The sequence below is a fragment of the Cololabis saira genome, chromosome 21, assembly GCF_033807715.1.
Source record: "Cololabis saira isolate AMF1-May2022 chromosome 21, fColSai1.1, whole genome shotgun sequence".
NCBI lineage: Eukaryota > Metazoa > Chordata > Actinopteri > Beloniformes > Belonidae > Cololabis > Cololabis saira.
Genome location: NC_084607.1, coordinates 12569749 through 12597408, shown reverse-complemented (window position 1 = coordinate 12597408; position 27660 = coordinate 12569749). Strand labels below are relative to the sequence as shown.

The 27660-nt window shown below is 37.6% G+C and overlaps 1 protein-coding gene across 7 annotated transcripts in view; it reads right to left on the bottom strand.

Moving 5' to 3' along the window:
- Positions 1 to 27660, bottom strand: part of pbx4 (pre-B-cell leukemia transcription factor 4) — a 40532-nt gene that overhangs the window by 4338 nt on the left and 8534 nt on the right. For 3 of the 7 annotated variants that reach the window (XM_061711480.1, XM_061711483.1, XM_061711486.1), the window contains 6 exons: positions 9154 to 9398; positions 7778 to 7968; positions 7485 to 7620; positions 7059 to 7215; positions 3912 to 4015; positions 2725 to 2811 (listed from right to left, as the gene is read on the bottom strand). In XM_061711480.1, coding sequence (XP_061567464.1) covers positions 2725 to 2811; positions 3912 to 4015; positions 7059 to 7215; positions 7485 to 7620; positions 7778 to 7968; positions 9154 to 9398 — 920 coding nt within the window. The remainder of the gene's footprint in view (positions 1 to 2724; positions 2812 to 3911; positions 4016 to 7058; positions 7216 to 7484; positions 7621 to 7777; positions 7969 to 9153; positions 9399 to 27660) is intronic. The other 4 variants (XM_061711485.1, XM_061711487.1, XM_061711481.1 and 1 more) reach the window with 3 other exon arrangements.

The following is a 27660-nucleotide window of genomic DNA, read 5'->3' as shown; positions in this document are numbered from 1 at the left end:
TACATATTTTATATTACAAATACGTTTGCGGGGACCCCCTGGTACACCATCGTGGAGCCCAAGGCATCTTAAGACCTCACTTATATTTTTTTGTTCAAAGATATAAAACAAAGTTGAAACTAAAATTGTTTGTTCTCCTTTTTTCCAAATGAGAATCGATAAAGAATCGAATCGTTAAGCAGAATCGAAAATGGAATCGGAATCGAAAAAATCTTATCAATTCCCATCCCTACCCTTGATGTATATTATGTATCTGTAAAGCCAAAACAACAATTTATGTCACTTTGTGCTATTCAATTAGCAATCCTTTTTTACCATCTAACGTCTTGCACATTAATTGTAATCAATTTGTGGTAATGACTTTAATTAAGAAACAATCAATGGGTTTATCGGGTGTGCTGGTGCCACTGACAGCAAACGCATTCACATAACTGACAATTCACCTGTTATAACTGGAAAGGTCGGCCTCTGTTATTCTTCAAGCTACTGGGGATCCCAATGATTGGTAAGGATCACACAGAGTGTATATTTTGGGGTTTTAACAGTCATATGATATTTTGGACTATATGTTTGTTCGCCTTTTCCTTACAACATCTCAGATGTGTATGTGGGCCAACCCGGTCACACCTTAGATGCTCATGTTTTAGCAAACTTTAGTAAGCCAAATATTAAAGATGTGTGAATGCTTACAAAATTATGAGACATTTTAGAAACTCTTATTAGAGCCTGGAAGTATTAACCATGTCTTATTATGTATAGTGTTAATGTATCTCCACAGTTCTGTTTATGGAAATCCCGGCGCATCATTGGTGACTCTGGATAAAGTCTTATGGCTGATTTGTGCACTGCCTCTTTATATGTATCTAAGAGCGTGCATCATGATGTTCTCCACAGTTGCCATGTTTGCTGAAACTGCTTCTTTGTCTCATTCTTCTGGTGCTTTTGCAAAAACTTTTTGCAACAATTTTAGCATTCTGCCGCCAACTGGTGTCTGAAACTGACCTCAAAACGTGGATGAATTGACCAAGGCAACAACCAAGGCAACGTGAAAGATGCATGAAAGTATGAGGATGGCGACTTATGACGACGCTTGAAATGGATGTGCCTATTTACGTACATAAGAGAGCATGAATTAGCTTTTAGAGAACGGCTCATGAAGGTATTCACCTGCCACCATGCACTCAAGACAACAGCCAACCTTCAGTTTCTGAGTTAGCCTTGCAAAGATGCAGGTGGAAAATGCATTTTGCTGCTTGAAAGCTCATTGAAGGTTTTTGGCCAAGAGAAATTGTATTTTAGCAGCTTTTGTTTCAAAGATTGCTTTTGCACACATAATATTTGTAACATTTTAAAAGACCACTTTCTAACAGAGTGAAACATGGAGCAGGCTGACCTTCCTGAACCTGAGAGTTAGTTTTCAGGGAGCACAGACGCGTCACAAAGCCACTCAACAGCTAATGTCCATAATTTTACAACAAACTAACTTTTTTTATACCAATATATATATATATATATATATATATATATATATATATATATATATATATATATATATATATATATATATATATATATATATATATAATGAACAGTTATCGATCATGTAAAACTACAGGAAACAATGTAAAAAGATTACTTTTTCCTTTACCACCGTAATTTTCTCCTAACCTGACTCGAGTTGAATGAATGCAGCTTGAAGCGTAGCCGCATTAATTCACCCGTTTGTTTACTAAAAAAAAATCTATTATGCAAGTATGGATGAGGCCAGTTCATGGTTTCTTCTGTACAATACTGACTTAAATGTAGTCATCTCCACCACTCTGACAGTCCACTGAATGAGCATCCCTTAATTAATTCCCTCCCTTAGGGGATTCAAAAAATATTTTTGAACTGAATTCCGAATAAATGGATGACTGAAAACAAAAGCATGAACTTGCCTTGAGAGGAGACTTTGCAGGTGTACAAGGAGGACCGATTAAATGTTCATTGATGCAAAGTTTTGGAGCAGCAGATGTTGTAGGACTACACGGGGGTGTCAGTCATTTTATGCATGATGCTTGCAGCTACCACAAATTCACCCTTTAGCCATTTTAATTATCTATGTTTGGCTTCAATATTCCCATCTAGCTGTAGACGCATTGTTTACCTTGAGTATTTTAAATCAGATTAAATCTTGGCAACAGATTCTTGACTACATTCCTGTTTAAACATGCCACATATCACGTAATGTTATCAAACAAGCACTGTACACGGTTTATATATACCATTGTAAAAGCACATGTATTGTTTTTACTCCAGAACTGGACATATGTCTTTAAGAAAAAAAAACATGGGACATTTTAAATGATATTTCCTTCTGAAAAATAAATAAAAAGGAAGAATTGGTTGCTTGACAGACGTATAGGCCTAAGTGAGGGGCTTGTCAAGCCCATGATGGTATGAGAGCTTTGCCTTGGTTCTCCATCTTGTCACTCACATACACTTACCCAACCCTGCACAAACACAGCTCTTGTTGTCTGGTAATTATCTATTTATTATTTAAGTGATAAGATTTAAACAAAATAAGGGCATTTTTGTTAGAATTTCATTTTTGACATGTCTGTACTTGTGCATTCACTGTCTTGAATGTTTTGGAGTTGCAAAAAAAAGTGCTCTTTGAAATTTCATGCAAACATGTTGTAAATGCCGGAAGTGGCTACAGAAATGAGCAGAGTTGATACTCACATCCAAGCGATGAGGGGTGAAGAGGCCGCTACCTGACAACTCCTCATAGCCGCCCGTCAGGTGTGTAGCATGGTGCAGGGTATCCACCTACCACAGACAAAACATTTGGTAACAAGCTTTAGGACAAATGGACAATTGGTCAAATAGTTTTGACATAGTTTAAAATTGTCAATGAAAGGATGACAGTTTCCACAGGTTTCCACAGGAAGCACCAATAACAGTTTGCATTTCTGCTGGTGTATCATCCTGTTTAATGTAAGAGAGGTTCAAACATGGTGGCTACCTCATCAGCTTTAGGCTCTGAATGACATAAAAGACTGGGAATGAAGCCAAAAGGTCACCCTTTATTTTATTTTTTATGTTACACTACTAATTTATATAGAGCAGAAATCTGTGGATTCTTTCAGAACAGCAAATATTCACCACAATCAAAAAACAGCAGTGTAACTTAGTAAGACATTCATCTTGGAATACACAGGTAAGGGTGTGGACACAGGTGTTGGAATGAGATTGGGAAAACAAGGACAGACAAAGGTAAACTGTGGTGATATGGTTGGAGAAGTAGGACAACCTAGAGGGAAAGAAATTAACCGTTAACTTATTACTCATTCAATTACTACTTTGATCTGTGGGATTCATCTCACTATAAAATAACAGCAATAATACTTATAAAGAACGTCGATGCCTGCAAACTGGTTTGACAATGAGCCTGAAGCTAAAAAGAAATCTATGGAAACTACAGCAGGTTTCTGTGAAAACGAAAGTGAACAGCCACAAATGTACAAACGCTGTTCATCATGAGAGAAGCCATGATGTTTCTCTCCAGGCTCTTAAGCAAAGGATGGTGGATTTGCCCTCTGTGGGCAGGAGAGGGTGGTAATGAAGGCGTAATCACACAGGAGCTGAGGAGAGGTCAACGGGAGCCGGGCTACAGGAGGGTACACTGGGATCCTTAGGTTGGAATACACTTGCCGTTTACAACGCATACGTGATTGCATCTTGACGGCCACACACATATCCTACGTTTTAGTAGTGCGTCAGTCGTGCACAGGTTCCAAAATGGTACAGGATGCGTATGCGAGATGTCACGTACTCAAAATACGTGATCAAACTACAAGTATATCCCAGACCGTAAAGGAGTAGGTTGACACCACTGAGGCGTCTCTGCAGCCGTCCTCACTGCATACCTGAGGCTGTAGAGAGGGGGTGGTGTTGAGACCCTCGCCGTTGAGGGAGCGCAGGCCAAGGTAGGTGTCACCTGTGTGAGACATGCTGTATGACCCTGGGGACCCTGCAGGCAGTATGTATATTGAATGGTGAATGAGCCCCGTTACAGAGCAGCTGGGGCGGTGGCTGACACTGGTCAAGAACACTGCCGTGCAGAAGTACATTCTCATCTCACATTGTCCCAAAAGAAGAGTCGCCGCTGTCAACCAGCTGAATCTGAAAAAGCCATTTCAAAATGCCTACAAGCTAAATTGGCTAAAACCAGATCCGCCCACGTACAATTTGTGGGTGGAGAAAGTAAGGGACATCTACCAAATGGAGCGAATTACTTATTCTTTGAGACTGCAATTGGATATATTTTGTAAGAGATGGAGCCCTGCAATGCCCGTATTAATGGAGCGTAGGGCTGTGCGATTAATCGATTTTAAATCTAAATCGGATTTATTAATCACAATCGATGTTAAAAAAAGGAAATCGGAAAATCGATTTTCCTTTTTTGCAGCTGGCTGCGTTACAGACAGAGCTCGTCTAGTCATCTTTGTTTGGTCAAGAAAATTGTAAATGTTGTCACTTGCACTTCATTCCCAATAGGGAAATTTGTTTGCTATTTTTCTTTAAAAATAAAGATAAAATATTTGAAACAATTTTTTTCATTGTCTTCTGTAGTTTTACCAAAAAAATCGAAAATCGGGTTTTCAGAGAAAAAAAAAAAATCGGGATTTTATTTTTTTCCAAAATCGCCCAGCCCTAATGGAGCGGTAGACTCAAACCATTATAATTCGGTAATTTCTAGATTTGCTGTCCTACGCTTCCCACCAGACCTCCTGGCGGGTTCGGGTTTGCCTTGTCCCTTAATGTAGTTTCTGTTGATCTCCTGTTGTACGTGTGTTTTTGTTTGTATTGTTGGACGCTGCCTTCATGCTGCTACTGTGGATACCTATGTGTATGGAGATGTGTGTAGGGATATACTTTATTTTATTTTTTATATGGAACAGCTGAGTACGTGTTAAAAAAAAAGAAAAAAAAAAGGAAATACGTGGATATTGTATTCTATATGAAGTTGCCTAATAAAAACAAAGTAAAAAAAAAAATGCCTAGAAGCAAAGATGCTTCTCTGTATAAATGTGCATTTCAACTGCACACACAAAGCCCTGAAATATGCACCAATAGTGAGGTTCAGGTGGTTTTTCAATCTGCATGACATGCTTTGATGCATTTCAGTTGTCATGAGTTGACTGGGCTCATCTTCACCCACTGAGGTCAGGTAGGATTCTGCAGACTGAATTCTTAAAGTTACAGTATTCCTCCAACTGCTGCAGCTCAGTAAACCTGAAAGTGAAAGTCCCCTTTGCAGCTACAGTGTTCATCACTTGTGGTATGACCTGCTGTAAGACTATTTTGCATCTCAAATTGTCAAGAGTTGTTGTTCAGCAGAATTTTTGTTTTGTTAGTGTCTGTTGGTGGAAAAAGAGTTTGAGTTTTAAAGTTTAAATAACCTGACTGGTTAATACATACAAATGTGGACAGATTTGTTTGTGCTTTTACAGCTCAACCAAAATATAACTCATAACTCGTGAAAAACATTACATTAAAAAGCAACTGTCTCATGTGTGTCTGCATGCCCTGTAAACAAATTAAGTACGGGGAAAAAGAGAATTTATAATCTATTTAAAAGGATAGTCTAAGAGAGCTAAAGCAGATTTGTTGGTACCTCTATAAAATACCACGTTTCAAACTAAGTGCTTATTTATTAATATCATAGGGGCTAATTTAGAAAGGATGTTCAGTAAACAGATAAGAAGAGGAAGGGGAGAAAAAAAAGCAGAAGGGGCTGTCACACGCTTTTGTCTCCCCAAGTGCAGCTCAAACGAAATGAGAGAAATACCACAGTTTCCAGTTTCATTTTGCTGGTTCAGAAGTCAGTCAGTGAACAGAGTAAGCTCACACAGAGTGTTATGGGCAATAAATAATGTACCCCCAGCACAAAAGCTTTGTTAAACATGGAATAAATAAAAATGGGTTATATGAAATGTTGTCTTTTTCAATTTTTTTAAGAAATACCTGTGCCCCTTCAGAGGAAAAGTACCAATAAATGTGTCAATGGCTGCACTATGGGTTCACTGAAGCTGTAGGACATTAAATGAACAACATCTTTGGTCTTGGTCATGACAAAGACCAATGGTGATGAATTTGGAAAGTAAAAAAAAGAATAAATAAAAAACAACAAAAGAGCAAAAAACTAAACCGTAATGACTTTTAGGACAAATATCAATATTTTGTAATATAAAAATCCAATATTTGGATATCAGCTTACATAATGTTTTCTTCCACAAGCACCAAACACCAAAATATTTCCCAAACATTTATATGCCATTTCTGAATCACTAAGATGTAGTAAACAATGCAGTTTAAAAGTCAACTATTTTTTCTCACAAATATCACTTTTAACAATAAAGCATATTTATCAAAAAAAATATAAAATTCTGTTTGTGTTGCGTTTGTGGAGTTCCAAACACGTGATGCCAATGTGTAGTTTCAGACTGCCCTCTGGTGGACAAACTGCAACATCAACACTCAAAGATTTTTTTTTAATTGAATTTCATGAATCAGCCTTGATAAAGCCAACACTGACAAATTGGCAAATATCTACTGAAGTCCAATTATACTGGCCAGTCAATAATAACTTGGGCTCTACAATATAGAAAATATTTAGAAAATTATGGAATGTTAGCACAGAATGTAACATGGTATGAAAGCAGGCCTTGATCTCTGGAAAATAGCCAAGTAATCTCAGTGCACAAACCAAAAAGCCACAATTTCAAGAACTGAACATTTTAAGAAAGAGAAAAAAAGAAAGGCTGCATTTTGCGGGTGTGTACAGCTGACATACAAAACACAAATAAATTCTCTAGTAAAACAATGTCAAGGCCACTTACAGAAAAGGAAAAAAGAAAAAAAAATTGAAAAAGTGTTCCTATAATTATTCAAGGTAATATCATTATTCATTTATTGATCAGCCTGGATTTTAAAACTGGACATTGGCTTTAATGAGTTTTTGCTTCATCAGTAACAGATGAGAGGAGATCATGTTGAGCGATGAGCAATACCTGAGTTGGGTGTTGCCGGTGAGTTAGCCTGGCTAGCCTGCGCCGACACATTGGCAGCATCCACCGCTGTTTTAACTGCGTAGAGATTTGCTTCCTCCTGGAACTTACCAATGTTCTTCTTGTAGCGTATTCTCTTGTTGCCAAACCAATTAGAGACCTGGAAGACGGATGAATTACATATTTGAATGTAGTAATCTAGCTATCGCATCCAGTTAACATTAAGTGATTGAACAAATTAATTAACTCATTTCTAACTGTACCCGAACCAAAAAAATTTACTTTTAATCCATATGACATCATATAGAATAACAATTTAAAACTGATGAATACTTGATTGTACGATAAATAACAAACTAATCTTAACTTCCACAAAAAACAGGCTGCAGGCTTGAACTGCACTAGATGAGAGGCGTGTAGGCAATTCACCTGAGACACAGTGATCCCACATTTTTTGGCCAGTTCTTCTTTTGCTTCCTCACTAGGGTAAGGGTTGGACAAGTGGGAGTAGAAATACTCATTCAGCACTTCTGTAGCTTGCTTGTTGAAATTGCGCCTCTTGCGTCTGACAAAAAAAAAACAAAAAAAAGAAATATTGAGCAACATACTTGACATGAACATTTTGGTAAAAAACACTGCTAGAGCATTCAGAAAAACCAAACAAACAAACAATCTTGTATCGACATACGGTAAGAATATCAGCCAGACAAATATAGACAGACCTGGCATCGAGGAAGCGCGAGCGCAGAATCATGACTGCCTCACAGGTGCTCTGCTTGAGCTGCATCTGGATGGAGCTGAATTTGCGGTGGATTATGGCCACCATGCGTTCAATCTCCTTGGGAGAGATGGGCCGTGTGCGAGACTGCTCTCTCAGCAGGTTCATTACATGGTTGGTGAACTCACTGCAGGCCTGGAACAAGTGGAGAGAAAGAAGTTCCATTTTTATCACTGTAAGACAGCCAGAGCACAGGTCCTGTCCGGTGCAAAGTTTTGATGATGTCCCTGCTTACGATTGATAAGTTTAATTTTTTCCAATTGTATCGTTAGGATACCTGGTTCGTGAGCTACTAGTAACATTAAAAGAAAAATCTACAGCCATGAAAATTGAAAAGTCATGCCATAAGCAATTATTTCAGAAGCACTCACAAGATAATATTTTATCACCTGCAATAACTTTTGATGGTACCGAGAAACTATAGCTGAGGAAAGAACATACCATTGCACACATTTTCATTTTATATATATATATATATATATATATATATATATATATATACACACACACACACACACACACACACACACCGACATATACATTAGGGATGGGCGGTATGGACTACAAAATGTATCACGATAATTTCTGGCATTTATCCCGATAACGATAAAAATGACGATAAAAAAAAAAAAACTTTTTCTTTCTTTCTTTCTTTCCTTCTTTCAGGCTCATTTCTTTCTTTCCTTCTTTCCTTCTTTCAGGCTCATTTCTTTCTTTCCTTCTTTCCTTCTTTCAGGCTCATTTCTTTCTTTCCTTCTTTCCTTCTTTCAGGCTCATTTCTTTCTTTCCTTCTTTCCTTCTTTCAGGCTCATTTCTTTCTTTCCTTCTTTCCTTCTTTCAGGCTCATTTCTTTCTTTCCTTCTTTCAGGCTCCTTTCCTTCTTTCAGGCTCCTTTCCTTCTTTCAGGCTCCTTTCCTTCTTTCAGGCTCCTTTCTTTCTTTCTTTCTTTCTTTCTTTCTTTCTTTCTTTCTTTCTTTCTTTCTTTCTTTCTTTCTTTCTTTCTTTCTTTCTTTCTTTCTTTCTTTCTTTCTTTCTTTCTTTCTTTCTTTCTTTCTTTCTTTCTTTCTTTCTTGCTCATTTCCTCAATTTATCATTTTTATCGCGAGATGACAAATTCTTACCGTGGGGAATATTTTTGACGGTTTATCGTGAACGGTAAAATATCACCCATTCCTAATATACATATATATAAAAATAAAATAAATTCGGAAATCTCAGCTCTATTCTTTTTAAAAGCAGAACACCTAGAACATTGTTTTTTTATAAAGAAGCTGTACATTACAGTCAGAGTTTAAGCATTCAGGTCTGCTCAGTACTAACCTGCTCGTATTTCTCCAGCTCAGAATGATATATCTGACGGATCTGGGCGAGTTTGGCTCTGTAGTCAGAGTGTTCAATGCTGCTGTCGGTGGGCGAGCCGCCTGCAGCCGCTGCAGCTGCAGCAGCAGCGGCTGATCCTCCACCTTTCTCTGGTCCTGACACTCCTTCTGCTAGCAGCATGTTGTCCAAACGCATGATCTGAGGATCTGGTGGGTCTTCCTCCTGCACGCCGCGTATACTCAACACTAGAGGAGAGGAGAGGAGGAGAGGAGAATACGATTAACTTTTTTGTAGGAAGCCTTGTGTTTATCAGCCCTAATCCAAAAGCACTGCTATAATATAAAAAAATGCTAACATATAAATATTAAAGAAACTAAAAGGACTGATTGATACATTAACTTTTATTTTGTTGCAGGCAGTTTTGGCTTATCTTAATTTCATTTGCTACTATACTTTCATTTTCAGGCCTGCAACATATTGCAAAAAAAAAAACAAGGCTTCTGACATTAAAGGTAAATTATCAAATCAAACTTTATTTATAGAGCACTTTTCATACTATTGTAACGCAAAGTGCTTTACATAATAAAATCATCATTTAACATAGAAAAACTCACACTCATGGTTAAAAACACACATTCTCACATTAATAAACCCACACAGCAGCATGTTAAGCCTTATTTTGTCAATTTCTACCTACAAACAGTATGTCTTAAGGACAGCAAATGTACTGGATCATTCTAGTCATATATTTTGTTTCAAAGTTCTCCACACACGTATTTTTAAGGTTAGAATAAAGTGATGGATATTTGTAGTTCTTCACATAGATATTTCCAAAGTAATCATTTGCTCATTTCACTGGATGACAGCTCTAACAATGCCATCAAAGTGATTAAAGGTTACAGGTGTTTACCTAAAGCCTGTGCCCTTTCAGATTCCTTGAATCGTGAAATAATAATATGCACTGTAGATAGAGAAATGTCCACATCCTTCCAATCTTTCTTTCAACACCGGACAAGAGAGAAAATTAAGTTTAACCCTGTTCTTAAACATTTTAATAATTTTCTCAAGCATTTCTCTTGGCGAACTGGGGCCCTTATATTCATCACCCTCTGACCTCTGCATTTTGGGGTACGATTACAGTCGCCTGTTGAAAAACAAATGTCTCACTTCAGCTGGTATTTAACACCACAGTACCAACGTTTTTTTATTTTTTTTTGTGTGTTGCAGCTATGAAATGCAAACATTTTTATATATTAACTCAAATTAGACGAGCAGACAAAACAAGGGTTCACATGGTCTCCAATTTTTTTTTTAAGTAAAAAGAATGTAGACAAAAGGCCGTCTTTTGACCAAAAAAAACAAGAAAAAAAATCAATATATCCGACCTGTGGTTGCATAAATCAGATAAATTGTGGCTTTTACGGGTGTGGATGAAGACAGTTTATCGATACGAAAAAATTCAAAGAGGTGCAGCCCTGTCGGTCCCACTCAGGTTTCTCTGCTGACTTGTTGCTGTTGATATTTGACTAGTTTTCACTTAGCCTGAACGTCCTCTGAATGACCAGCAGAGGGCAGTGCGGGCCCTGCATGGCAGGCTGCCAGAGATAAAGGCATGAGGCATGAGACCAGTAATGGAAGTGCATGTGCTGTCACTATGAGCCCCAGTGGCCATAAGTATAGTTATCAGACGCTGCTTTCCACCACTGTATTATACCAGGACCTCTGTCAGCCTCCAGCCTTGCCCTCATCTCTCTATTTTTTTTTCCCACACATACACTCAAATACCCACACATGCACACACTCACTGTGACAAGCACCAGTCTGTTATGAAAAGCCCAAACTTAACTCAACTTTGTTTTGGTCCCCCAGAGTCTGCAGTTTTTAACACTTAACTAAATTTCCATTTGCTCTATTTGCTCCACAATCTTTCAATTTCAGAAAGGAAAAGTAGAAACTTGGTAACTCAATTTGATACATTGACCTAGTATTGGAAGTTGATTAATTCTGGAAACTGTGATTACAAGATAAAGGACACATGGACATTGTAGCACAAATATAATATAATTACTGAGGTGAAGTCCATTACATTCACATTTAAATAAAATGTTTGCATTTTACCATGGACACACTTTAGTGTTAATTAGGGTTGACAGAATAATAAAATGCAATCACTTAGGCTTCACAATTTTTTTCAAGTGACAATGTAAACATTCAGAATTTGCTGTTTTTGAAATATGCAGACCAGTTTTGAATTTTACATATGTAAGGTTAGTATCCTTTGTCTGCTTGTTGCATAAAGGATATGCGAACGAATGTGACTTGAGGATCTGAATTTTCTAATTTCACTTGGAAAATTTGATTATTGGATTAATTAGGGCTTTGATGTTTTCTTAATCAGTGGTTGCAATCCAAAAACCTAAAGTATAGGTTTTTGTACAATTCCAAGATGGATAGATTTACACGAGTCCATTTCATTTTTTTTTCTCAACTTAAAAACATACTTTTTTCTTGTACTGATTTTTACATTGAACACTTAATCAAAATCTTTAATTTCAGGAAACCAGTCATAATTCTGAAGACAGGCAAATACTTTATGTTGTCAAAAATCTTTACATTGCATTAAGCCATTCAGTTTAAGTTTTTCTCGGGCCAGTCAAAAATGAAAAACATGTTTACAACACTGAGGCAGTAAGAACTAACTGGAACCGCGCTGTAGTGTAACAGATGTTAAAGAAATCATTACAGTTTTACTTTTACTCCAAATCTTTACATTTGATAAACAACTCTGTTCCACGGCAGTACCAGGCCTTTTGTAATGAAGTGTCCAACTTTCCCTCTTTCCTCCCTATTTTTTCTTGTTCCTTCTTGCTTTTTCTTTCCCTCTGCTTAAGTTTCGTCTCTCTCGGAGCCACATTCCTGCTCTGCTGCTCCCCCATCTCAGGGCTCAGGAATGCAGCAGACCCAGCCGCCTGAACTAATGACCCTGAATTGCCTATCTCTTTCCCTCCTCTTTCTCTCTCATTTCGAATATGATCACTACACTTTTAACAAGGCAAACAATGGCTTTTTTTTTAATTACCAAGAGTCAAAAGCACTTGCATTTACTAACCAACACTTAACACCGTCGCAACTAAACATTAAGCAAAGTTAAAATGTGGAACCACTTCCTGCAGATATTATTTGGTTGAATTGTATTCTATACTGTCCATTCACTGTGACATGCAACAAACCCACCGGTTAGAGGGTAACTGTATCTCTTGAAACTTTTCACCTCAGCCTCCGTCTCTATTGCTGGGACTCATTATGGCTCCCAGCTGTAGCCTAATGCCCCTACATTCCCCTAATTACGCCAATTAAGCTGTGATTACCTACAATTGCACTCATGAACAGTTTAGTGGCCTAGTGATATTAAAGCAGCTGTTAAGATTAGTTAATACTGCATAGAAAGGGATCTTGTGAAATAAATGACAAAAGAAGACAAAACTCTAATCATACTATTCCTGCAGACTCTTGATTACTGTTTTGCTCCAGAAGCTAAGTAGTGTTCCCTTTTGATCAACTGCTCCCTTACCACTGCTGATGCCCTGGGTCCATAAGAAATTAACATTCAGGAAAAGCTGTAAATAACGCTACTTTAGGAAACAGTTACAGGCCCACAGCCAACATCTATGGCTTTTAGAAGTCACCATTATGCATACGTTACAAGCCTAGCTGGGTGGTGTGGCACCATGAGACTAAGTGAGCAACACATACTATGAAATATTCAGGCTATCCAGCTGAGCTCTCACTGCATACATAATCATTCTCATTTCTGCACAGCCAATGTGGAAAGATTGTGCAGGCAGACAACACACAATATTTTAAGTGATGCAGTTGAGGGTGAACAACCCAACCAATAGTGCAGTGCTGTACATTAACTGTAATGCTTTCCACACATAGGCATAGATAAGCCTTAAACGCAGTCAGTATATCACTGCTCAGCTCAGAGCACAAGCTTTATCCTTGTCTGTCTTTTCCCTTGCTAGCATCCCCTTTTTCACTCCGTCTCCCCAACACACACCCCTCCCCCTCTCCCTTTCAGCGCACCCTCCTCCCCGCATCTCCCCCAATGCCCCCCTGTTCTCCATTTCAGTCGAGTTCTCCATGTGAGCCGCAATCCCTCATGCTGTCAGCCCCCCTCCCTCCCTCTCTCTGTAGACAGACAGGATTAGCATTTTAATTGCATCAGCTCCCTTGGGTATTCTCAGCCTTTCACTGGGAGAGAGCAAAGGAGCGGGAGAGAGAGAAGGAAAAAAAAGGGGGGGGAAAGGTAAGGAGAGACAGGATAGAAGGAGAACCAAGGAGAATTGAAAAAAAAAAGAAGTCACAGGAGAAGATATGTGTGCAAAAGAGAAAGGGACAGAGAGAGGAGCTACAGAAACACACAGAATCCAGAGTACAGATGTGCCAGGAAGCAAGAGAGAAAAGACTGAAAACATCGGTCTTCCCCTTTCATTACAGAGAATATAAATAGGAAGAACAGCTCAAAGTTAAAAATATTTTTTCCCCTTGCAATGATGAAAAACTACATTAAATTGCAAATGTTATATTGAAAAAAATGCTTGAACAGACCTCAAATCTTAGCTCAAGCAACATACTGGATAAGTGTTCAAATAGTACAACTGGAACTGGAAATAACTGAAAATATAAAATGGCATCTGGGTTATGCAAATGCAGCAGTGAAAAATACAGACTATTCTGTAATCCTTTGTGACCATTTCTGACATACGTACATATTTTCACCCCCACCCCTGAATGAAGAAAAAAAGTTCTGATCTGAAAAGGGGATGACACCACTTAGCTGCATAACAGCAGGCCTGGTTTTGGAGTCACACAAAGCATATAACATTTTTAAAAAGCTAATGAAATTTCTGACTTTTGCATTTATAACAGTTTTGAGTAGTAAGAAGAATGAAAACACAGACACCATTTAAAGTGAGAACCAATATATTAATACTTGCAACAGAAATTCTTAAATGCATCACACATACCAATCTGCATATTATATTGTACCAACTGATGGATTCAATAAAATTATTCGATTGGGCTAGTTGTAGATTAGGTTATTTAAAAAAAAAAATCATAAACATTAATTAATTAATTTATTAATAAAAAGAATTGCATGAAAATTAATTATTTACCACTAGAATTATTTTTAACATATGTAATAGCTTAGCGTAAATTTAACGTGATAAATGCTATTGCTGTAAAAGGATTTTTGTGGTGTACAGTCAACTTAATGAACCCAATCCATATGTCCATTCCTACTTTAAGCAGCTCACGCTAATCAGCATCTGTTTGGGTAGTTCACCAAAGTCCTGACACACACAGCCCCCCTCTTACACAAACAAACCGCTGAGAGAGGTAACCGCTAGTGCCCGCTTTCAGCTCGTTGATGTTGGGCATTTCTGGCTGACGAATTACATCACACATTAAAATAACAATGTTTAGTGTACCTGGTGCGAGTAAACTAGACAAATAGGGTGAACGGTGACTAGGACAAACTCGCAGCTCCTTAGCGTGATGTATGCCTTGTACGCTTTTGTTTTCTTCTCTGTATTGACTTCTTCCAATACTTCCGGGTCAAATCCCAGGGCAGGAACAGTGAAGCACACGCTGAGGCCAGTTCCTGTCTCTTTCAGCATTTACATGCAGGAATTAGCTCAGCTTCAACTGCATTATCTGAATGTTTAATTTGACTATGAGAAGTCTCAGTCAGACTACTACGTTTACATGCATTTTAAAATTCTGATTTCAGTTGGACTGAAGGAACAATTAGATTTTTTCCTAATGTAAATGTACTGACTGGTCTGACTAAAATATGAATTGCACAAAAGCTCGGTCCTTTTATTATCCAAGGCTCCATCAACACATACATTTACAATCGAAAATGGGAAATGTTTTCCGTTTAGCCTGGCATCCACTACTGCAGAAATCTGTACCCTTGAAAACAGGACATTTTACATTTCCTAGAGACAGATTCAGCTGGAATGCAGCTAATGTAGTGTAATATGGACATATAAAACTTAATATTTAGCAATAAAGGGCATAGTTGTATTGATTTGCATTGATTTGCTCCCATGGTTCACTAGATATCCTTCCCTGATTTGCCAAACTTGTATCGTGTGACCATCACCGGAAGATAATGCGTACAAGTGCCGTAACTGTGTAATATAATGTGAAGGCAGCACAGCAAGTGCTGCTTACTTTGTTGTCCTTAGCATCATCTATAATGCAGCCAAAGTCTGCATTTAATAACACTCCCAATATGCATGGGAGGAAAGCCTTCATGAGCTATTTTAAGAACAATCTGCAACAAGGGTTACCCCCCAGCTGAGTTTTAAGCCTTTTTATTTTAATTTGCGCATGTATGCCTAATGAACAAGGTGGTTGTATAAATATATATGAAAAGGTTTTCTAGATGGTGCTTAAAATTAATTTAAAACAAGAACAGAAATGTGACATTTTATTTGGTTGATTACAATTTAGTTAATTTCATTTATTGATTCATTCCAGTTAGGCATGACAATCAGAATTATGGATTTAGGGCACAGTTTGGACTGTCCCACATGGTGGCAGAGAGAAAATATAACCACTGAGGGAATGTTAAACACCGTCAAAGTAAGGCAAGCCAACATTCTGACTAATTTGTACTAAACTGCATATTTGGGAACCTCAGCCAGCTGGCTGCTCCCATCACCTGTTTCTTTATTACTGATTCTATATCCAAACTGCACAAAAGAGCCAAAGGACTTGCTGACTGGTACTACCGAACAAAATATGCCCAGCTCTCTAACCCAGTACCGTCCTGCCTCTAAATGAAGAGAAAAGGGGAGAAAAACCATCCAGTGTTTTCCACAGATGATAACTAGTGATGCACCGATTGTTCGGTCACCGAAATTGTTCGGCCGAAAATAGCAAAAAAACACTTTCGGTGTTTGCTGGAATAAGTGTTGGAAAAAACCCAACAATTAATAACGGCGTGTGATGACGCAAAAGAAGTGGATACAAAGAAAATCAATCCCTTTCCCATATTAATACTTGTATGGGAACGGGATTGACTTTCTTTTTCTTTATTTTGTTTTATCCACTTCTTTTGCACTTTTTTTACAATGCACTTTAATGCACTTAATACATTTTTTTTTGTTTTCAAGCCCTGTGTTACAGTTTTTCAGCAGTCAGTTATAGTTAATGTAAGCTCAAAGATGGTCAAAAAATGTATTTTGCTAATTAATTTATTTTAAGTTTTTTTTTATTTAAAGTTAAGTTTTAAGTTAAGTTTGGAATACTTAAAAATGCGGGGAAATCTAAAAATGTTCAGTTGTTCATGTTCAATAAATATTTCTACCTTGCAATTTTGTAAAAGATTTTTTTCTTTGAAAAGCCATGCCTAAAGCACATTTATTTGATTTATGCAATGGTGAAAAAATTGGCAAAATAAATGCAAAAAAACTGCGAAGAACCATGTTCGGTATGTTATTTGGTATTCGGCCAAGTGTTTATTATTATTTTCGGTTTCGGCCACAAATTTTCATTTCGGTGCATCACTAATGATAACTGGTGAAACCACTGTAGAGAGTCAGCAGTGTTTACTGACCCACACCTGCAGAGCATACCCTGCTATTCCCACAGCAGAAAATAGTCTGTCTTGAAAAATATTTTATTTACCAAACCAAAAGATTCAACTATTCAACTGCAGTCAAGAGTTTTCATGATTCAACCTTTAGTTTGGCACCACCACAATGGATTTTAAATAAAAAGTGATGGTGTGATCAAAGTATAGACTTTCACCTATAACTTTAACTTTCAAAAAAATATGGCATTAACCATTTAAGAATCTGAGCCAATATAAGCAAAGTAACTCTTTATTTTAGAGGCTCAAAATTATTTGGACAACTTATTGGACATGCGTGGGTCCAGTCCCTTGTTCCTTCGAGGCAAATGAAGCAGCTTTTATCCCTGGATGATGAACGCATGTTTAAGACGACTGGGTCAATGTAAATGCAAGATGTGTTGTTGCCTCCCCTTTGCCTGGAGCAGAGTTGAAGGGAGGGAACGTGACCAGGGAGGCGTTATCGAGTGGTACTACGTAACATGTCGGCCGCTGTTTGTTTGGTCGGCCTCGCTGGCTCCACCAACATCAGAAGAGTTGACTTATGTGGGAGATTGAGGATCCCTGCTGAATTCATGCTGGATTTGGATAGGGAATTCCCCCAAATTGTGTTGCACAAATATGACCAGCAGTCTGCCTGTGCCACTCCTGCTGTTGTGTTTTTTGACCGCAGAGAACTTTTCTTAGGATTCCCAGTTTGTTAATGACCCAAGTTTCGCGTCTTGCAAAGCAGCAGTCTGTCATTTACTATCCCGTTCCAGATTACAGTTCTGTAATTGCTGATTTATGACGCCCAGGGCTCTGAGGATGAGGAGCTTGCGGGAAACCTTGTATTTTCATCAACAAATCTCATCCATGACCTGCTACCCTACACTTGTGTTTACATTATAACCGTGAATAACTCGTCTCGAGTTATTCACGGCGCCAATTCAACACACACCCCGTGTCAGTTAATGTAAAATGGACAAGCAACATGCTAGATTAGAGTGTTAAATGTGTGGTATCCACCAGTGTAAGAAGGGGCTAAAGAATAATAATACAGAGGTTTTTACAAGGTGCAACCACTGGTAAACATTCAAGAACATCAAAGGCAGATTAGACTTTACCAGAAAAGATCTAAAATAATGTATATACACATAAAAATGCATCCAATGTCCAGGAATCAAATTCTCTGGACAGATGACACAAATACAAACTTGCATCAGAATAAAGGAAAGAGAAAATGGAGAAGTAAACGTTCATGGTCCAACAGACACCAAATCATGTGTCAAACATAGTAGAGGCAGTGTTTTGGCATGGACTTCCATGGCTACCAGTGTAACAGGTTTATTATTGGTGTGACTACTGACATAAGTACCAACATAAACTCTGAGAGCTAAACTCTCTTCTTACATTCAGCTAAGTGAAACAGCTTCATTGTTGCTCCACAGTGAAGATGGATAATGACCCTTTATGTACTGTGAAAGCAACTCAAAGCAACTTTCTGAAGTTAAAGAAATTAAAGATTCTTCAATGGCCAAGTGAGATGCCCAATCTCAACCCAACAGGGCATGCTTTGTAGTTAGCGTAGACAAAACTGAAGACAAAAACTACCACACCAGCAATGGCAAAGCATCGTCGAGGAGGAAACTCACAAAGGTAATTGCCACAAGCTGTAGCCTTCAGTCTAAGATTTTTATTCAAGTATTACAAATTATTGTTATATTTACACTTATATCACTCTGTCCAAATAATTTTGTGCCCCTAAAAATGTAGTTACTTGGTTTAAATTGGCTGCAATTCCTAAATGATAACATGTTATAATTTTTGAAACTTCTTAAAAGGCTAAAGGTGACTGCATTACTTCAAACTAACTGTAGTGGTGTATTGAAGGCAAAAAAACTGCCATTGCCCAAATATTTTTGGACCATGCTGTAGAAGTGACCTTTGGTTCGGAAAAGGCAAGGCAAGTTTATCGTTATAGCACAATTCAACCACAAGGTGATTCCAAGTGCTTTACAGAGACATTAAAACATCATATAAATAAAAAGCATGATTTAAAAAGTAAACAAAAAGAAAGAAAAAAAAAAACAATTGATGAAATCAGTAGTCAAAATATGATCAAGATCTGAAACTCAAGCTTAAAAGTATCAGTGCATATTTGGAGCGTTATTCAAATAACATCTGTGAAAAGCTCAAATGGACAAAATCAATTTGGTTCAGGAATTCAAGAGTGGGAATTCTGACCACCAAAGTGTTTAAAATGTCATTAGCCAATTTCTCAAATGTCATCATACAGTACGGTATATTACTGTGGCTAATATTTAGGGAAACTGTATGTCATCTCATCCCACTTACACTTCCAAACTTATTGAGAATGTTTTGCATGTAGAGTTGAGTGATATCTATAGCTCAACTATGTAATTAAAGTTGATTGTCATTCTACAAGTATATCAATTAGGGCTGCAGTTATCGAATATTTTGGTTATCGATTAATCGGATAAAACTTACTTTTGCTTAATTAAAGCCCAATTATAAATATACAATAGAAAACAAGACAGATCAATTAATAAAAACAACCAATGTGTTTCATTTTATAAGAAAAATTGAGCATTATTTACATATTATGCAAACTAGTATACCGTTTGTTAAATTTTCCAATAAAAATAAATACAATCATTTCCCACTTATTTTTCTAAGTATCAAAAATAAAATAAAAAATATTCTTAAACACTGCCTTTAAATTGTGCAACTTCACATTTAGAACCAATAAAATTAAACAGAAATGCCTGGCTGTGGACCAGGACTTGGAACAAGAGTCTTACATGTGTGGATCGGGACCATCATTTTTTAAATTTAAAATAATCCTATACCTTTGACGTATTCTGTTTCTTCCTGTCATTACTTTCAATTTGCTGCATTTGCTCATTGTCACTGTTTTCGGTCCGGGGCCGCCGTCTGTACGGCTAAACTGTTCACACGTTACGAAAAGCCTGTCGCTGTCTTCTTCTGCTTTACAGGGGACACACACCTGTAAGCGCATTGTGTCACACTAAAAAGAATCCGTGTGAAACGTGAGCTTTAAATGTATTTTTTAATTAAACGAAGCTTCGAGGCAGAGGAAATTCCTCTATCATTTTTTGTAATCAAATTACTCGAGGAATCGTTGCAGCCCCAATATCAATGTCTTAATGGATGTTACGCTTTTTTGTAATGGCAGGCTCCAGAATTGTACTTGTAAACCACTATACACTTAAATCATCTAGTTAAAGTACAATTACATTGTTTTTGACCAATCGAACTCCAACTGCATCACAGATTGCTCCCCTCACACGAGGAAATCTAATGAAGCAGTTCAAGCTCCTACAATGCAGGGGAAAAAAGAAAGAAACAGAACTTCCTTCAAGAGTTATAAGTAGAAGAAAACAGTTCCAGCGGTCGGAAAGAACTGCAACGAAAATAGACATGCTGGAATTTACTGACTTCAAACCAGTTTTTTCAGGTGTGTAGGTCCAACTATGAGACATTTCATTTAGCATTAATTCATTTATGCAACGCCATTTGACTGGAATCCTTTCTTTCTCTCAGTATACATGCACACCAAGATCATTGATTTACCGACCGAAGTCAGCCTCTGCCACGATAGATGGCCATACTGCCTACTTTCAGCTTGTTAGCAGTGGGCTTTTCCAGTTGACCTGCTATAGAGAACTCACAAAACGGACAGGCAGATCTCTGGTTACCTGGTGGCAGCTAACTGGAACAACAGTGACCTGTGACTCGGACAGACATGCAGCTTTTTACATTCCTCCCCTCCCTTTAATGTAGCGCTCTATATCAGCTTCTTCCAGTACTTCCAGATCAAAGCCCATGGGGGGGAAACTGGCATAGTCCTGTTGAACATTTACATACAGAGATAAGCCCGAATTCAACCGCATTGTGTTAACTAAATTCAGTTAATTCCATTTCAAATTGATTAAGATATTTACGTGCATTGTAAAATAATGATTTCAGCCTTTTTTGAACATCATATAAAATACACCGAAAATGGCAAAAACTGACAGGTTACATAGCTATGGATCATGTCAGATTGTTAAGACCTCTGGTTTTCCCAAGTCCTTATCCTGGAAAATATTGTTTTGCTAAGTTTGTATAACAAATAAGAAAAAAAGAATAAAAAGAAAAAAAAAAGGGATATACTAAGCACTGTTGAGCACCTGTGACTAAGAAGATATTCCGCACAATACAGTTTTGCACACTGAGACACACAAAGAAACAGTATGAAATGTCAGATGAGGATGAGGAGAATGAAATCATAAAGAGCACCAAAGCAGGAGGCTTGTTACAGCACTGCAAGGATCTTACCCTAGTCAACTCTCATCAGGCCAGCTGCCTCCTGTGCTCATTAGCACAGACTCTTAAGGAGCTCCTAAAGACTTTGTGAAAAATGAACGCTCATTTGAGAGGTCGTTAATTTGCACTGTTATGCAAATTAGGTGGCAATTAAGCAATAGATCAGAAGAGCAGTACCATTTATAACAAGCGAACAAGCATTATGACATAGTCAGATGGTGCCAAAGCGGACTGAGGCTACATGGTTAGTCTGTACAGTTCCAAGGAACCAGCTTAGTAAAGAATAAAACTAATGTGTCCAATGCATATTTCTCTAAACAGAACAAAAAATTGCCAGGATTATTTTCAACATGTTAAAATTGAGTTTATTAATACACAAATTAAAACATTGAGCTCATACAATAGTCCCCATTACAGCTCCATACTAAAACACAACATAACTCATCCTAATTGATACTTTTGCTACTCTTGGGATGGTATTCCCTCATCAGTATCCTCCTTCTTTCTTTTTCTTTTTTTTTAAAGCCCCGCCTTGCATTTATGACATGGCGTGAAATAGACAAACATATTGTCTGGGACAGCAATGTGCATTACGGCTAAGGGGCGTAAGACACCCATCAATTGTAATTAATCCTTAATTAGTCAGGATTAAGAGCTAGGTTTAGAGACTCTCCCACCCTATTGCCACTACACTACTGCAATCCAGCTGAGACCTAATTTAGGAATCTTTAATTAAAGAGATGCCAACTTCCTCTGAGAGCAGGGTCTGAAAGCAGTTTGAGAGGTACAGATGTACCACAGGTCAGATGAGAGGCAAGAGTCTTTGTAAGGCATACTCATCCAAAATAGACAAGTCCCTTAACATTGCCTTATTAATTGTTGTAAACTAAGTGTGCAAAACCTGGTCCCATGACCGTTATGTTGGCCTGAAATGCAATCTAATACCTTTATAATTCACTTACCCATACCAAGTATAATAAAAAACCAAAAATGCTATTGGTGATGAGTTCCATTTATTTGAACCTTTTTTTTTTTTAGCTAATAATTCAATTACCGTATTTTCTGGACTATAAGCCGCACCTGCATATAAACTGCATCCACTCTATTTTTAATAAAATAATTTAAAAAAGATATACAAGCCGCATCCGCTCTATTTAAAAAAAAAAAAAAAAAAGATATTCAAGCCGCAGATATTTATGTTGTTAGATTAGATATTTACTACATGTACAGAAGGATTTTGAACTGTAAATGATGTACATGTTTGTACCTAAATAGATCCTTTCCTAACAGTGTCTTTTAACACGGCAGCGACTTTGCTGATTAAAACCGGACAGAACCAAGAGAAAATAACCGGTATTTATTTATCTATTTATCTGTTTAAATCTGCTTCTACCTACTTCTATCTGCTAAAGAAGAAGTAGCATATTCTTCTTTGCATTTATTTTGTCTTAGTTTTGATTCTAATTCCGGTTAGAGCGCCCCGAGCGGTGGAAGAAAAATCCACAGAATAGCTGCACCTTTGTATAAGCTGCATGGTTGAAAACCTATGAAAAAAGTAGCGGCTTATAGTCCAGAAAATACGGTATAATCTATTCTATGCAAAGAAAAGCGATGTTCTTGATTTAACCTCAAACACAATGCAAGGACAGCAAATTCAAAAGAAACACCTAGTTATACAGAGATTTGGCAAAGCCAAATCGCCACCTTTGGTCAAACGTCCCTTTTCAACATAAAGAATCCCATCTTCTTCAGGAAAAATACCACATGGGGAAATCAGTTGACCCACACATCATTAGGCCAGCACTGAGGGTTGGGGTGCTGGTGCCCCAGTTATCTGTGTCTGTCTGTGTGTGTGGATGTGTGAGTGGATGTGGATGTGTGTGTGAGTGTGTGTGTGCGTGTGTGTGTGCGTGCATGTGTGAGTGGGTGGTTGTGGGGTCTGTGTGATATCAGCCGTCTGCCAATCTGGCTTGGGGAATGGACACCAAGTAATTACTCCTGCTCTTACTGCCTCATCAATCTCTTTTGTATCACTCCTGCACCCACCTCAACACAGTGTCTTTTTTTTTTTTTTTTTTTTTTAAATCCTATTTTGCAAATAGGCATGTTAAAAGGAAAAAGTGACACAACTCTACTTAAAAGCAGAATTATTACTGATGATGCAAGTGTTTATAGCATATTCTGTAGTACAAAACCCAGAGCTTTTAAATGAGTGAGAAGAAATTATACATAAATTGATGGCCTCTGCAGGTTTATTATTTTGATTTAGGGTTGCATTCATACAGTTCCTATGATTTAAAAAAAGAAATGTATCAATGACTGCCTTAAAAATGAAGCACATGCTTCCCCTGATAAAATATAATGAAATGTGCCCCTGAAGTTTTTAACAACTCATAAAATATCAATGGCACCATTCCAAACTGAGCTCTTTGGAAACTAATAATAATTAAATTGCTTTAGTGAGGCAGGTGATTCATAAGACTTCATGTACTGATCCAAGCCAAAGTCTGCAGAATACAAGCATTTTAATCAACTACTGTATGTGATGCTTCAGAGGGTCTTACTTAAAAAATTAAGTGGAGTCATTTCAAAAACACAGTTCAATGATTTTCCTGTGAAATATCAGGCATGGCCTGTAAAATCAAGATATTTACTGATTTAAAAACGTATCATTACTCGGATGTTTTAATTTAAGAAACTGATAAATAATTTTACAGTAGTCTGGTTACCATCTGAAAAAAGCAAATATAGAAGATAAATGTACAGACATATTAAGGCAACATTACAACACAAAACTAATAGGCTTATATTGTAGTCTTCTAGTCTTGATGACCACCTAAAGTGCATTACACTACAATCCAGTCATGCTTCCACACTCTTACTCTACAGAAATTAGAGCTTTTTCTGTCATACACAATGCAGGGTTCAGTGTCTTGCCCAAGGACACCTGGAGGACAAATGGACATAAGGACATATGGACTCGAGGCCCGAAATCAAACCCGAGAAAACTGCTCTTTTTCCTGAGCCATGGTCTCCCAAGTGCTAGTGTTAGTAGCTGTGAACCTCAACACAACTAGTACTGCACTGAAATGGATTAAGGCTACAGCTTACTGAAAATACAAACAAAATAATATGTTTGTTAATTAAATTCTAGTATTGTTAAGGTAGATTTTTCATTTTGTTTTGGGTCCATTCTTGAAGCAAACTAAAACAGTCTTGTCAAATTCAAATAATTCAATTTCTAATAACAACAATAATAATAATAATAATAATAATAATAATAATAATAATAATTTAAATAATAAAAATACTTTGATCTGGGCACATTTTAATAATTTGAATTTGGTACTGTTAAAAATCATTGTTCAACCTCCCCTTCCTCTTTACACTGACAAAATTTGCAGTTAAAAAAAGCAATCCAATGGGTAAGCTAACAGAGGTGGCCAAATTCCATTTTTCAACCATCTTGTTCAAATACTGACAAGATGTGATGATGGACTGTCAACCAATCACATCTGTATCATACAAGCCAAGTGCAGCTGGCTCTGATGGCAAGAATAAAGAGTATTCACTTTTTCAACTTTTGTTTTATAATTGTTGCAAAAAAGGAAAGAAAAGAAAAAGAAAAACTAGGAATTACATTAAGGCACCACTGTTCTTTTGGTGGTTTACATTGACCAAACAGAAGCAGCTCAGTGCTGCATGAGTGTGTACTTCCACCCTGCCAACCAGCATCACAAAACCAGCTGAGTGAAAACAGCATTGTTGGTAGGAGGAGCAGTATGCACTGCTGTGCTAGTCTCTCTCTCTCACCACTCTCACACACACACACACACACACACACACACAAACACAACTTTGTGAATCTTGCCACTGCCAGCTCAAAGGTGCATCTGTAGGAGAAGTAGCCATGGGCTGATTAATGAGCCTTTTTTTATTAATCAGCATTGGCCAACAACTAAGAATATCTAGCTGTTTAACACGCGACACTGTCCTTTGCTTCATTTATTAAAAGGTGTACCTTGATGTGTGGAGAAGGAAAAATAAAATTGGCAGATTTCCCAAAAACAGAACAAAATAAATAAAAATTTTAAAAATCACAAGAAAATCAGCGTTGATCATATTGTTCAAACTCTAATCAGTAGCGCTTTCCATCTGTTTACTTACAGAGAAAATACAGATACACAACATTGTCACGTCAGCATGACAGTGCTGTCTTTAAAAGGGTTAACTGAAATTATGAATCTTCCTTGCTCCTTACTTCGCATTGGGGTGGGGAAAATATCGATATAGCAATATATCACAATACTTTGCCGGCCAATTCAATATTCAAAATTTTTATATCGATTTTTCCATAAACAAATAATAAATCCCGTTTCAGATGTGTTGTAAATCCAGTACAACTTCATTGTATACATGGGCTTAAATAATATTGTTAATGTTAATTTCATATTATGTAAATAATATGAAAAACATATAATGCAAATATCTTGTATCTTTAGCTTCTATAGTTACAATAAAACGGCATGGATAATTTGAATTACATTGTCTTGACTCAGTTTGTCCCATGAATTATCACTATAATCTGATGTACGTGCAACTTGGATTTTAAGATGCATAATGCCTTTCACATTTTTCAGCGAACTATGTATAACATCGCAAAATTTAGATGTCGCAATATTGCATCGTATTGTGACTCAAGTATCGCGATGTGTATCGCACCGTGAGGTCGTTGGCAACACCCACACATACTTCGCATTACACAATTAGCTATGATTATAGTCTAACTACGCCACCTAACTAAATTGTCCAACAATAAAGTTAGTATCAGTTCCAGTTGACCCATTATGTCACAGACTGCAACAATCCCATGTGGTTATTCTCTGTTGTTTCTGACTACTTCTGTTACTTCCGTGTCAAAGCCCAGGACAGGAGAACACTGGAGTACGGACAGAAACCGTAGACTAGTTTAGGTAAGATTGAACATATAAATGCAGGAGTAATTCAATGCACACTGCGTTATATGGAAATGTTATTCTGACTTTGAGATATTCAGCGTATTACAGTTGCTGAAACTATTTTGCATGGCTTTAATTAGTCCAGTTTCAGTGTCAACATTTTTTTTTTCCCTGTCATACCATGCAAATATACGAAGTCTCAGGCAGGAAGGATGTTGGTCACATTTCCACAGTTTCTATGCAGCCAATTTGTGGCACTATCCCCGAGTTGTTGAATAAAATGAGTGTGTTATCTCATCCAAGTCAGATGGAGAAGGGAGAGGCTTGCTAAAATATAGATTAAAACAATGAGTCTTAAATATTAGATAGAAACTTATTTTTACATGTTTTAAAACACTTCCAGAAGTAATTAACTGGGAAAGTTCAGTCTTGTGGAAAGTGTGGAGTTGAGGATGGTGGAAGAGGAGAGTGAGTGACAGATCCACTGTTGGCATGCGAAGAGCAAAGAAAATGACAACAAGGAGAAACATGCTCAAACTAATATGAAATGCTTTTGAGAATGAACTGCAGTGGCTTGTGAGAGATTTTGGCATAAGCTGTCCCATTGCACCAAGAGCTATTTTTACAACAAATACCCCAGAGAGCAAGGGAGAACACAGAACAGAGCCACAGGCTCTCAACTTTGATCATTTATAGCCTCTCCTCTTTAAGGTTTTTGGAGTGCAGCTTAGATTAGAAAAAAAAAAAATTACAAAAATAAAATATCACACTGATAGAGGTCATGTTTAAAATGAGAGCTGAGGACAGTACAGGCACTGCTGTGATCTTGTGTGTGTTGGAGGTGGGGGGTTCTGGCATTTCTGCAGAACATTTCCTTTACAATGAAAACAATCTAACCAACTGCACTACTCAAAGGAATTCACCTCCCCTCCCCCATTCCTCCACCTCCCCTCCTCCACCACCATTACATTACCATATCAAAGCCCAGAGTTCAGAGCAAGTCTTCTCTTTCAAGAATGGGAACGAGGCGGGGGACGAGGCAGTAAGAGTAGACCCGAGACTGAGTTTGCTTTTATCCCCGCTTGGTGTGTGTATGTGGTTACAAGGGAGACATATTGTGCATGTGTGTTTGCGGCAACTCAAGTTCATGTTTGTTAGTGGAAAAACACTGCAGAAAATGTGTGGAAATACTAAAATGACTACCAAGTGCATCTTTCATAAGCTGCAGAGAAGAGAAGTAATTTCGCATTCCAGAGGCAGAGACAATGGAGCCTACAGGGTGCCTGAATGGCACCGAAATACCAAAGCAGGTACAAAGTGTAGTTAGGACACTGTGTGGCAGATGGCCAGCAGAGTACAGGCCAGCCAAAGATCTCTATATCTCATGCATGACCTTTTCACCTCAAGTGTGGCTCTGCTACGAATCTAACTCTATACTTTGTCAGCTTTTCCACTGAGCTAACTGTACATGTACTTGCATATCCTCTCTTGTTTGCCAGAAGACTAAATGTGAAAATCAAAGTGAATGGCATTAGGGTAAATAAGACCACTGGTTGCCTGGGAAAC